The sequence below is a fragment of the Talpa occidentalis genome, unplaced genomic scaffold (assembly GCF_014898055.3).
Source record: "Talpa occidentalis isolate TD23 unplaced genomic scaffold, MPIMG_talOcc4v2.1 talOcc4.3, whole genome shotgun sequence".
NCBI classification, from domain to species: Eukaryota; Metazoa; Chordata; class Mammalia; order Eulipotyphla; family Talpidae; genus Talpa; species Talpa occidentalis.
Window position 1 is genome coordinate 145,687,964 of NW_023603184.1, and position 14,013 is coordinate 145,701,976.

The 14,013-nt window shown below is 45.8% G+C and overlaps 1 protein-coding gene across 1 annotated transcript in view; it reads right to left on the reverse strand.

Annotated features, from left to right (window-relative positions):
- The window catches only part of DNER (delta/notch like EGF repeat containing), a 249,442-nt gene that overhangs the window by 112,822 nt on the left and 122,607 nt on the right, over positions 1-14,013 (reverse strand). Inside the window, exon 5 of the mRNA XM_054700131.1 lies at positions 10,884-11,029. Coding sequence (XP_054556106.1) covers positions 10,884-11,029 — 146 coding nt within the window. The remainder of the gene's footprint in view (positions 1-10,883; positions 11,030-14,013) is intronic.

Sequence of the window (14,013 nt, forward strand, 5' to 3'; positions counted from 1 at the left end):
AGTTTAACAGCAAATGTAAAAATCCAGCTGTCTTTTTTTAAACCAGATACTGGAAATCTGTAAAAATGAAAACAATACGTCTCCTCTCTCTAAATTCCTCCTACTTGCAAAAATATAGTTACTTTTCATTAAAAAAGATACAATTGTTAATATGTGATGGGCTTATTAATTAAATGAAATTTTAAAATGTTTAATTCCTCAGATTTCATTTAATGTGATAAACAGCAACAGACATAGCCAAATAAACAGAAGTTTCTTGGGATCCTGGGATTCTTCTAAGAATGTAAAGGAGTCCTTAGACCAAAAAGGACTGGCCTGGGTGGAAGTTCATTGTTAGGGTGAAAATTACTGGTCTAGGTGAACTCAAACACCCCAGTGAGAGGTCAAATCTTTAAGTCAGCTCTAACTCGGTAGGAAGAAAACGGGGCCAAGCATGGAAGACAAAGCCCAGGAAGGCCAGCAGGGAGCAGTGTGGGACAGGAGGGTCAGTAACCCCAACTAGTACCACAAAAAACACCAACTCCGCCTGCCATACCCTGGATCTTGGTGTTGCTGCTGAGTATGGACACAGTCACGCTGGTCTATCTCCCAACACACCCTGGGTGTAGAGGAACAAAAATCTGCCACCCCAAATACATCCTTGGCAAAGGTTGATGTCATGGGAGGGGCTCTGAAGGCTGGGCCGGGGGTTGCTTCTGAAAAGACATTTCTCTTCAGGCCTCCCCGGTGGTGCAGTGGTTGAGCGCTGGGTTGGAAGCTGCCCGCAGCCTCTGCGGCGCCGGTTCGATCCCCGGCTGCTTCCCGGCCACCGGAGGAGGGTCCCACATGGCGCGCAGACCTCTCCTGCCGCCCGCTGCTCCCCTCAGCAGTGTACTTCGGTCCTTCTGCCTGCTCTGCTCCCTGCTCTGGCTCGGTGAATTCTCTCACCCTCCTGCGCTTCTGACTGTACCCAGTGCTTGTATAAATAAATAAATAAATATTAAAAAAAAAAAAAAAAAGACATTTCTCTTCAAGACATCTCCCTCACTTCACCGGGAAAACCCCAGCTCCTTATCTGGACAAGTGGAACAGGTAGAACTTAAATTTCCACACTGTTGTTTACTGGGCCTTCCTTAGTAAACTCCCTGACTGACCTGCCTCTTTCTCCCTCCCAACCTTCCCCCACTGTAGCAAAGCTATTTAGGAAACATGTGAAACCACATGGCTAAGTTACTCAGTCCTGCTGGTCACGCTCATGTATACAGGTAGGCATGTTATTATTAAACTTCTTTTTTGTCTTTTTCTCTTATCAATCTGTCTGATGTTTATTTGACTATTTGCCAGCCCAGCAGGACTCACAGTGATACTCTAATGTCTGTGTGTGTCCATGGTGCTGTAAGATGCTCCAGGCATCTGATTACAGACCCAGCCACACCCACTGGGTCAGGATCTGCACTTGAACAAGGTCCCATGCAAGTCGTGTGTACACTGAGGTTGAGAATCACTGAGCCAAGATTCCACAAGGTCAGATGGTTTGTAAAGTGTCCTACCCAATGCTTGGCCTCCCTGTAATAAACATGAGGCGTCACATGAGACTCTAGACGAGCAGTAAGGCGCCCTCTGTGCACAATGTCCTGCTGGAAGACACCACTGGGTGGGAGTGGGGAGCAGGGAGTGGTGACCAGGGCAGTGCTAGCCAGCAGGAGGGGCCCTGGAACAAAAGTCAAGAAATCTCCATTCGTAACTTTTTTTTTTTTTTTTTTTTTTTTTTTTTTTGCAGCAAAAGAAACTATTTGGCTTATGCATAGCAAATTTTGGGACTGCAAAACCTACACTGTGCTAACATCATTCGAAAAGACAGAAGTTTGGTTGGAATCAAAAAGGGATGGAAAACTGTGCTCTCACAGAGGCAGAAACGCTCACATTTTCAAAACCACAACAGAGCAGAACTTTGCAGGTCTATAGAACAGGAGAGCGAAAGCAGAAGAATAAAACCAAGACTCAAAAGGCAGCACTTCAAGGTAATTGAAAACACCAAAGGAAAGAAAATAAGAGAGAAAAGGAGGCAAAGATTTAACGATTTATCTTAACAAAAGCAAAAAAAAAAAAAAAAAGCTGAGGAAAAATGAAATACTCCAGAAAGCTTTGCACCAGGGGCTGGACCCATAAAAGTACTTTAAAAAAAAAAAAAAGGTAAAAAAGAAAGAACAGACTCAAAATGGAGTCCTTTATGCCAACCCCACCAAGACTTAATACCAACCCTAACTACAGCTTCAGCCTCTCCCAAAAGTGGAAACTTAAACTGATGATCAACCTGGAGTTTCCTGGTCAGCACTAGTGGGGTGACCTGCACAACAAGACCCCCTACTTTCTCCTAGTGGAAGATGGTTTTCCCAAAAGCATCTTTGCCAATGACCTTGTCCTATCCGCTTTCTGGCGATTGAAACCTTCCATGTTGTATGTTTTTGCAGTGACTTTCTGTTTGATAGAGGGGGTGCTGCCTGATTCCTGGATCATTTAATACAGCCAATTAGACCTTTTAAATTAAATTGGTTGGGTCTGTGTCACTTAACAACAGTGATGTGAAGAGCTCACCATTGTTGTTACAATGAAACCCAAGAGCATGAGAATTTGGGCAGAAACCCTTCCAACAGCTTTGCCCCCCAATTCTGTAATCTTTCTTCACTTCCCTTGATTAGTTTCTGGCTGTTTTCTGAAAAGCTAATCATTTATTAATGAAAAGATGTTGAAAATAAATTTCTTCCAGAGACTATCACTTTCTTATATAACTAATAACCTCAACCATAAATTAGCCCTTTGTGTTTTGGGCAGAGAGAAAATCCTTCTTAGATCTCAGTTTCCTGGTTTAAAATGAAATCAGGGAAGAGGCGGCCTCTAAAATTACCTTCTACTCTAAATTCTATGACTCTGGAAATGTCACCCATGAAATAATCTTTTCTAATATATTTGGAATATGCCAACAGCCAACACCGCCAACCAGCATGGACAGCCTTTTGAAAATGCTGATATGGACGTGATGAAATATCTCTCTTCTAGGACATCATTTCCAAATTATTTCAGTCATATATAATAAATGACAACATGATTGCCATATTTTTGTGCAGGCAATGACACGGTCATTGTTTCTATTCTATAACATAAAGGAAAGCCATGGCTTATAGTTACATTAGTATCAAGAATTGTAATTCAGACACTGGTCAATGAAATTCAAGATGAACTATTTTTTTAACTATTGAAAAAGACCTGCCGGGCTCTACTTACTGTTATGATCTCTGCTGTTAGTATGTTATATTAATTATTATTCTATTTTTATGACTCATAAAAATACTTTCTTCCAGATCCTCAAAGCAAGTAAAATCTGTGCAGGAGATCATCCATCTTTTATTAGCAAATAATGTGTCTCTGACACCTTCATTTTGGCATTAAGTCCAAAGCAGCCATTCTCCAGCTTTAAAGATTTTAATAAGCATTGCCAATAAGCTATTTTATTCAGTCAAGAAGAAAGGTCCTCACACACACACCCTCAAAAGAACAATTTCCTAGAGTAAATGAATCTCTTTTCTCTGCAATGTCACTAACCACTGGTTCCTCAAGTGCTTCCCCGTTCACTCTCCCGCTCCGACCCTCCCTTGCTGTGCTCTGCTCCCTGCTTGCAGATGAGACTCTGTAGCTCTGGCAGAGCCTCAGGGGCCCACACGCTGAAAGCCGAGTCCACACCCTGACTACCAGCTGCTCTTTTGAGGCTGAGCATTCGATGCACGTCTTTGTGGGGTCTGCAGTGGGTTTCCTCCTCTGCGCTCCCACACCATTCTTTCTCATGCCCCCACGAGCTCAATGCCTGTTCGGGGTCGCATAAGGAAGGGCCTTGGCAGTCACACTGACAACCTTCGGGAAGTTAGCCCTCAGAGGCAGGACGGTGGAGTGGCTCTGACACCTCACCCAGTCCTCGGCCTGTTGCTATCACATAACCTAAACCAATGGCTTCACACCAAGAGGATGGCATCAAAGATTCCATGCGTTCAAATGATTCTGACTTTTTTCTTTTTGAAATGGTAGGGAAAGGATCAGCGATATTGTTTAAAATGTCCCCAAGAGGCCCATGTTCTGGGTCACTCTCTCTGTGACACAACCTGAGGTGAGGGGCACCTAAAATCAGGTTATTATTTTATAAATATAAATTCACCATGTGTTCTCCATATTTACCAAATATGTGGCCCAATCACATACCTAATCAAAACCCAGAGAACTGGTTTCCCATCCTATCTTTGTTCCTTATTGCTCATAGGCAGTTTTTGAGCACCTCCCTGCTGGTTAATACAAAGGGCACAGACTGAACCAGAGGCCAACCCTAATGTCAAGGGACTCACCTTCCCAGATCCCTCTGGGAAGCTGCCTGAGACCTCACAGCTGAGTGGGATGTTTCTCTGGGCTCTGGAACACAGCTGCAAACCTCTCCCACAGCATGAGGCACAGGGCATCCTAACCCACAGCACCACCCAGCACCCTGCCCCACCCCCTCCCAGCACCTTCTCAGTGGCCACATCTTAGTTGACCAAATGTGAGTCCTTCAGAGCCTAGGAGAGAAGCAGGCACATGACAGGTAATTACTCTGCAGTGACACAAAGGCAGATGCTAACACAGATGAAGAAATAGAAGCATAAATCAAGTCTCCCAGGAGAAATTAAGAACAGGGACTGAGAGGCAGGAGTTTGCACTGTGGGATTAAGGGCAACTTCTGGAAGCAAGATGTTGAACCAAGTCTGAAATACAGTGAGGTAGAAGAGCAGGGAGAAGAGAGGTTGGGTGAGATGTGAAGCAGCTTTGGAGGGAGCACGGTAGCAGATGGAGGGAATAGCATGAGCAAAAGCAGAGATCTGAGGCAGGAATGGGGTTGGGGGTTTGTGGAAGAAGCTGAGGTTGGAGGTGGAAAGGCTACTTGTATGTGCACCTCGAAGCAGTTCATCACTGTGCTCTGGGAATGAGCTGGGAAATAAATCTCAGAAAGGGAAATTTATTGTGAGTCTCACAAAGAGCATGTCCTTTTGAAACAGGAAAATAGATGGGAAGGGTGCTGATGTAAGGCAGATAGCCTTCTGGAAGGATGAGGCCTTCTCCCTAAGCCACATGGGCTAGAGACCAAGGACACTGAGTCTCATCAAGAAGTGGACAAAGCAGGGCTTCCCTAGTGGCGCAAGGGATTAAGACACAACCTATGAAGATATCTGCAGCCACTGCAGCATGAGTTTGATCCCTGGCCAGGGAGCTACCCACATGGCACAGCAGACCTCTCCTGACTCACCCGCTGCTCCCCTCAGCAGTGTATTTCGGTCCGTCTGCCTGTTCTGTTCCCCGCTCTGTCTCTGGTGAATCCTCTCACACTCCCGCACATCTGGCCTGTACCCCCATTCTTGTATGCATAAATAGATCTTAAAAAAAAAAAAGTGGACAAAGCAACCAGTTCAGGTCAATGATTTCTTTCCAACAAACCAAATCCAACCAGAAGAACTTGGTTATAAGAGGACCAGGACTTCTAGAGCTAGAGTCTTGACTTCCAAGAGTAGGAAGGAAGGTCATGAAAGGTGGACTCTTCAGAAACCAGGCAGGCCAGGGTCTTTCTCATGTCCTGGACCACACCAGGAGACAGAATGAAGACACAGTCTCTGGAAGAGATGGAGAATGCCTCCCGACCATAATGCCAGCTCAATTCTCTCTTCAAACAAAGTATGATCAGTCTACTCTAGAATCCAATCTGCTTGTCAAGTTTCGCTATTTATTTATTGCTAATTCAGGTGTGTATCATTTTTTTTAAGATTTATTTATTTATGCATACAAGAACTGGGGTATAGGCCAGAGGGGCAGGGGGTGAGAGGATTCACCAGAGACAGAGTGGAGAGCAGAAAAGGCCAATCTACTGAAATCCACTGCTGTGGGGAGCAGCGGGTGAGTCAGGAGAGGTCTGCTGTGCCATGTGGGTTGCTCCCTGGCCAGCTGGGGATCAAACTCATGCTGCAGAGGCTGCGGATTGCTTCATAGTGCTGTGCTTAACCCCTTGTGCCACCAGGGAGGCCCCAGGTGTGTTTCATTATTATCAACCTGTGTGCATATGTACTATCCAATCTAAGCAGTCTAAGGATGATGGTATGGATTCCTAAGGCAAGAGCTAGAGAGATTTCTAGAGAACCAACCTTTAAGAATGGAGACCTGCCCCCATTTACCTATCAACATTGAGCAGGGAAACCACATAGGAAATCTTTGAAATGTATAATGAAATATTAGATCATTTCTCAGCACTTTCTTTTTTAATTAACTTAAAGTGACCTTAAACTTATTAGCAATGAAATCATTGAATAAAAAGATTTGCATATTTGTTTTAGGAAATCAAAAAGACTGAGAATATGATGAGTACTTCTAAGACCTCAATTTCCAGAATTATGTTCCTAATCTACTGTTGCATTAGAATCACCTGGTTACCCAATAAAAGGAATCAGAATGCGAGTGACATGACTGAAATACAATTTTTGTTAGGAATTAATGTGACTGTAAGGTAAACTAGCACTTTAAACACTCCCTTAATTTTGCAGTGAAGAAGGGCCTCCCTGGTGGCACAGCAGGTTGAGCACAGCACTGTGAGGCTGTCCGCAGCACGGGATCCATTCCCAGCCGACCAGGGAGCAACCCACATGGTGCGCGGCAGACCTCTTCTGCTGCGCCTGCTGCTCCCCTCAGCAGTGCTTTCGGTCTGTCTGCCTGTTCTGTTCCCTGCTTTGTCTCTGGTGAATCCTCTCACCCCTGCACCTCTGGCCTGTACCCTGGTTCTTGTATAAATAAATAAGTCTTAAAAAAAAAAAAGGGGGCAAGTAGGAATTAATGAGGAAAGTACAACCTTGTGATGATTAATTTCATATGTCAACTTGACTGGGCCATGGTGCCCAGCTAAATGGTCAAACATTATTCCAAATATTGGAATAATATTTTCTGTAATAATATTTTTGGATAACACACACTTCTAAGTCAGTGGGCTGTGTGTAAAGCAGATTGCTCTCCACAGTGTAGGTGGGCCTTGTCTAATCAGTTGAAGCTCTTTCTACAACACAAGGCTGACTCCCAACAAGAGGCAATTCTGCCAGCAGACAGCCTTTGGACTTCTTCTGCACCATCACCTCTTCCTGGTTCACCAGCAGATTGCCTATATACCAGAAGTGCAATTCCTTTCAAAGTCTCCAGTCTTCTGGCCTCCCCTCTCAGATTTTGGACTCGTTTGACATCACATTCACATGAGCCAATTCCCTAAAATAAACCTCCTTAATTGACAAGTATTAATTAAGGAGATATATTTTATTATACTTTCAAGGTATTATAAATATAAATTATAAATATAACTACATAGACATTATAAATATATATTATAAATATAGAAATATATAATTGTTATATATCATTTAAATATTCAATTATATATTATAAATAATACATAAGGGTATTATAATTCTATAACAGCTAATAAATATATAATTGCATAAAATATATTTATATTGTAAATATACTATATAATATATATAAAAATATATAAAATACATAAATATATTACATTTATCTTTTATTTATATATTTATATTTAAATATATATAAACATATAATTATGTTATTATAATGTTATTATGTTATTATAAAGATATATAAACATATAATTATATATATATATATATATATATATATAGGATCTGTTACTACAAAACCCTAACACAAACTTCTCAATCTTGAGAATATAGTCCATGGAACCTAGTATGGATATAAAGAAGGCTTAAGGTAAGGTCCACGCCAGCACAGACCCCGTGTGCCTCCCTGACACTCATTATTAAGATAATCAAGAACTCATCAAACGGGCCCTAACAACAAAGGCAGTTTTCAAAAAAAAAAAGCTCCTCATGGTGTTCAGGAAACATCTAAAAGGACCCTCCTCAGCTTCTGCAGTGTCCAAGAACAGTGAGCTGGCGCTGAATCACCCACCACCCGTCACCCCAACTGTGAAATACCCTTCGGCCAAAGTGTGTCTGACAGAAAAGGAATGGGCTCTGCTACCAAATGAGAACAGCGTGGAAATAACAAAATTGTTTTATTTTTGATGGATGCTCTAATAAAAAGACAAAATGATTAGAAACAATGAAATTTAAGCTATCAAAGATAGCCCTTTTGTTTTCTACTGTGGATTACAGTGGGCGGAAGGTTGGGCTCTACAGGAAACACAGGAAATGGTAAAAAGAAACACAGTAACGACTGTATCATTGGTCGCAAACCACTGCTAAGTCACCGCAGCAGCTCTGACAAAGATCACAAGAAGTCACAGGAACTCAAGCAGACACAGCAGATGACCTGCCTCTCATTCCCACAACAACCATTTGTGAACTGTAGACCTGGCTCCCACATGTTCTTTCAAGAGAACAAATGAAGTGAATGGATATGGTCATTCCATCCTGATCATCTCCTTGGTCACCAGAGGTAACTCCAATGGCTCAGGTAATAGGATGGACCACAGTCTCCTGAAGTTCACTGAAGGTAAATCAATGCAGGTGTTGACAGGTCCACAAGAGAGGCTGTAGATTTGCAAATAGAATTGCTTTTATTTTGATAGATGCTCTAATAAAAAGATATAAAATGATGAGACATGATAAAATTAAAGAGCCCTTTTTGTTTTGTCCTGTGGGGTAGATTCCTGTGGTGGGTAATTCGAAGCAGCCTGTGTGGGTGTGGGAAGGGAGGCAGTGTGGTATCAGGGCAGGCCCTGGGGGCCTGTCTTAGGAGTTGGTTCCCAGAATGCAGGGTGCTTCCCCTGAGCTACTGCTGAGGTTAGCATCAACTCTTCCCTAAGCCTTTGGAGTCTTTCTTTCTTCCTCAGAAAACAAAGCATCAGATTGCTTGGCAAGGTTTGCCAAGTTACCTGCCAGGTGCTAACATCTTCTACCTACTGCCTTTCCAATGAGTCAATTCTAAACCCCGGGCAGAGCCTCAACACAGGAGTGTTCCTGGGCACAAGGCTGACGTGGGGTTGGCGACACCAACATGCACATGCTGAGGTGACATGGTGATGCTTTGTGGGTGAAAATTCCCCCCAGAAGCACCATCCACTGTAACACAAGCTCCAAGGAAACAGCTCCTTGTCAGTCAGAATCCTGAGACCAGACATCCAGCCCCATGGCAGACTTGTCTACCTTGCCAGGACTCTCATGGGGGGTCCGGGTCAGGCCTCACCATTATTCACTGGAAGAGCGAGAGTGTGTTGGGGAAGACCCGAGTGTCTCCTCACTGCAGCCGCACCTCCCTCAGCCTCTCTTCTGGAAACTGTCACATAAGCCCCCCTGCTTCTCGTCATTTCTTCAGCTAGCGTAACCCTCCGGAGCTTTGACTGTCCTAGAAAAACAGGCAACATCCTTTCCTTTTCTTTTGTTTCCTACAAAATGAGTTGATAAATGAAACCTCCCCTCCGGAGAGAGAACAGGCGTCCAACTTGGCTGAGACTCAGGATGTGTCTTACCTGGCTGGGCAAAGACATCTCAGGCCTCACCTGGCCTCACTCCCGTCTCCGCTCACCCCAGGGGACTTAGTTTGGTTTCAACTTACATTTGTGTCCCTTTTCAAAGATTTAACAGAAAAATTGTTATTTTTTGCTCCTTCTGAAGTTCCTGGCTGCGTTCTGCCTCTTACAGGGGGTCTCTGGCGGGGAAAGGGTATTACTGGGTCCCTGCAACATGACACCCAGGACACCAACGTCAAGGGTTTTCCAAGACGACATGAGCCGTCTCCTCCAAACACCCCACGTCCGCTGGTGCCATTCCTGCCCCTGTCCCAGCTCACGCCGCTCTCCCCACGCGCTGACAGGCCCGCAAGGAATTGCAGTCGGAAGGTTCACCTGGGTGACCTTGTCGTCTGTCCCAAAGAAACCATGTTCTTTTGGGATTCAGGGTTGAGTTCATGTTGCTGAACATGAACTTGGATGGGCAGATGCTTAGAAATGGGAAGAGAGGAGGGGAGGGGCGTGCAGCAGACAGACAGAGCAGGGGCGAATGGGAGGAGGGCCCGGACAGAGCAGTGCCAGGCAGTGGAGAGAACGCCTGTCGTGGCCCACTCAGGGGCCCTGGAATCCACCTGCCAACTCTGCTTTTAGGGAGTCCTATCCAGGTGGAGAGGGGCCGCCATGGCACTGGGGTCCTTTGCTGGTCTGACCCCTGGTCCCCGTCAGTCCCCAGAAAACACAGATGAGGGACCTCACTCTGCCCCTGCTCTGTGCCCTGGGGCCTGAGCTACTGAAGCAAAGGGGACAGGCCCCGACTTTCCCGTGGCCTAATGACACTGGTCCCCAAGGTCAAAGGGCCGTGAGTCAGCCTTCTCCTTCCCAGGGTCAGCCTGCCTCTCATCCCATCACTTCTCTTAGGTTTCTTTTCCTTCTGGAACTCTGGTACCAGTGCCAGGGAAGCGCGAAGCCCGGGCGGTGGGGGAGGGGGGTGTGCCATAACCAGGGAGAAAAAGACTCTGGGCTTACTTTTCATTGGTCTTAATTCAGCTTCCAGCTAGAAAAATCACTTCTCTTCACAAAATCCCTACGTCATACCAAAGTAAGATCTAGCCCTGACAGGTTTATTATAATGACGTGAAAAGCTCTGTGGAGGTTCGCATAGCTACGTGGTGTGTGCTAGCGCAGAATCAAACTAGGAGCCCAGGAAACCTTTCCAGCCAATGCACCTGCCCTCGCCCCGTCCACCCTTGCCTCACCTATGTCTGACGAAACACACACACACACACACACACACACACGGAATGTCGATACACACACATTTCTGTAAGCACATTTGTGGAAACACACGTATTTAAGGCGACCAGGTGTCCCTCACCTCGGATGGCTTCGTGGTGCATTTCCCTTTTCCAGAACACTCCAAGTCACCGGCACGGCTCTCCCGTGGAACGCAGTTGCTGGCCTTCACCACCAGTGTCAAGCGCAAAGCCACAATAGACTTGGTGAGAGAATCATTCACAAAACCTAAAAGAAAATGAGACGAGAAGAGGTGTCCAGTCAGGCTTTACCGACATCCTTTCCTCAGAGCTGAATCTGGCAAACAAAACACAACGTGGTAATTTAGGCAAGAACCAAGCACGACCTAATGGCCTTTCGGACCTGGTCCTTTGGCTGGGCCGCACCCCCTGAGCATCGTGAGAAGCACCCATGGCCAGGAAGAGGCAGCCAGGCCTCTGTCGTCCGCCTCGGTCCTTCTGCTTCGTTTCTGTCCTTGCACCCAGTGGTCACTTGGTGTTGTGCAACCCGCCAGGCCAGGCAGCTCAGTGCTAATTTGGGCAGTTGAAGAGAATTTGGGAGCCTTCGGTATCTCTCACATGCCTTTAATGCTGAATCGGGAGACTGGGCTCACAGGCAGAGCAGCAGGCAGAAAGGCGGGCAGCAACTGGGCCCCCAGCCCCCTGAAATCTCCCCTCTATCCTCTGCTTCTTGACCCAGGTGTCTGCATGTACATATGCACACAGCCATGCTCTCTGGCTTCCAGGCAGCGTCTGTAACCACAGCCGTGCACACCCCATGCACGTGCTCACAAGCGCTGTTGTACAGCACAACAGCACATGGGGGTAATGAACCTGGGAGGAAACGAAGGTCTCAGGAGCAGCTGTAGAGGCTGGTGGCAGGAGGCAACAAAGAGCCTGAGTACCCCATGTTCCCCCATTTGGTATCTCAGTTCCATGGAATTCATTCCACTAGCACCTTAGAACGCACTCTGCTCTTGAATCCATCTTGTCCCAGGGAGCCACTTGCCAGTGTCTCCCAACTTCTCCTCCTGGTGCTCTGGGTTGTGACACACACACACACACACACACACACACACACACACCCCAAGGCTGCACCTGTTACCAGCTCCCTGCGCCCTCACAGACAGGCATGCAATACACTTCCCATTCTGTGCTGGTCTGGGCTTGTATCAACTTTAGTTATATAGCTTCAACCATCTAATAAAACAGGTACAATCATAACTGCATTTTGATATCATTGATTTTGATATCACTGAAGGAAGGAACTTCATGGTTAGTGCAACAGCTCAGTTTGTGGTCAGCCTTACCAGAGAAATGGAACCTGGGGGACTGTTAGTACCCCACCAGAGCCTGGACCCTAAAAGGCATTTGTACACATAAAATAATGTTGGTAAAGCCAAGAAGCAGCAATTATAAAAGTATTTTTCAAACCTTGGCTTTGTTCCTCTCTATTTTCACATTTAATTATTTTTTAAATCTATAACATCTGCCCATTTAACTAAGCAGGTACACCACATAATGCACCATAATTCCATAGGTCTCTCTGTAAAGGTTACTTTAAAAATTCTATTCGACCATTAAATTTACTTAGCTGGTAAGAAATCACAGGAATGAGTAGTTTAAAATAGATGCGATATAGTTTATTTGCTTCCATTTCCTCAGTGAACATTCTCCCTGCTCACATCCACACGCCACACACTGGGTCAGATGCTCAGGCTGTGTAGCGGCAGGATGAGCACAGGGCAGGCTCTCCATGACCTAGCAGACAGGTGAAGGAGAGGAGTCCTGGAGCCCTTGGTGGCTTTTTGCAGGCTTTTATTGGGATTTACCAAGTACACAGCAGGCAGAGGGGCAGGGGGGCCAGGAGGCTGGCAGGCCTCCCGGCCCCCAGCAAGTCTTCACTCTTCCTGGGCTCTCCGGCCTTCTCTTGTGGCCTTGCTTCTCTGCTGGTTGTTCTGTTCTGCTCTGCTCTCTGGCTTCTCCTTTGCTCCGTTATTCCTCTGGCGTCCCCGTGATGCCACCCTTATAAGCCCAGTCTCTCCACCCAGGTGTACCCACTTGCATAGGCCCACACCAAACTCCAGGTGCCCACCGTCAGGCATGCCCTCAGGACCACAGGGATCCATCATCCATCCTAATGGCGGGAGGGCAGAAAAGCCTGATACTGTCTTACCTTACCCTACAGGCTACAAGGACAGATCCCCTACCAGCTTCTGCCACTCCAAACTTGCAGTCCAGAGCGGTGACCCTTAACTAGTTTTGAAACCAGACACTTCACACAATTTTTTAGGGGATTTTTCCCACGATAATCCCAGACTCCACACAGGAGATTGAGAACCAGGAGTCTGGGTGGGCTGCTGGCAGGCCTGCTTTTGAAAGAGTTTCCCTAAGTAATTCAAACATGTGCTTCCAATAAGAACCACCACTCTGGTGGAAAAACAAATCTAAGTCTTAACAGGTAATGCTGTGATTAAGGTAACAACCACCCTGAGTTAGAGGCGCACAGGTAAGCCTCTGCAAGCCCTTTTTTTCCAAGCTGTTTTTGAAAGTACAGGTGACTGTGTGATGTTTAGACAATATTTATGTTCCCAGCTCATCACAGGTCTCTAAAGATTTTGGAGACACCTCCCAAAAAAGTTTTCTAAATTAGTTTTACTTGCCCAACAAGACTGGGAGCAGCGGTCCTCAATCCCCTCAGTAAACTCAGAATGAATCACATTACTCTACGAGTCCCATCATGTCACCCAGACCCCCAAACAGGGTGATAACAGCTCACACGGGTGAGAAGTGTGCCTGGCAGTTCCGGCCAGGTAAAGTGTCATTCCAGAACGTTCTTTGTACCTTGTCTAAAGAGAAATGTTCAGAGTTCTCGCGATGAAAAATAATTCTAATTTAATTTCCCTCAAACTGCAGCCCTCAGGAACCCCACAGGCCATGAGCAGGTGGCGCCCTTCACCATGGGCACCCAGAAGGTGTGAAATAAGAGAGAATTCTTTTCTTTCTAAGTTCCTGGGGGCTTTATAAGTGCTCATCTGAGAGCTGTTGAAAAGCCAGTGTGATTTCTTCATCCCAGCACCCCAGCTGATGGGCACTTGTGACTTAGGGAGCAGGCAGAGCCAGTGGTCACTCATTTCCCTTTCTTAAAGGTATAAAATCAGTGCAGGCATCATAATTCCTGGGAAGGACCTGGCTAGAAAGGCTCTTTGTCAT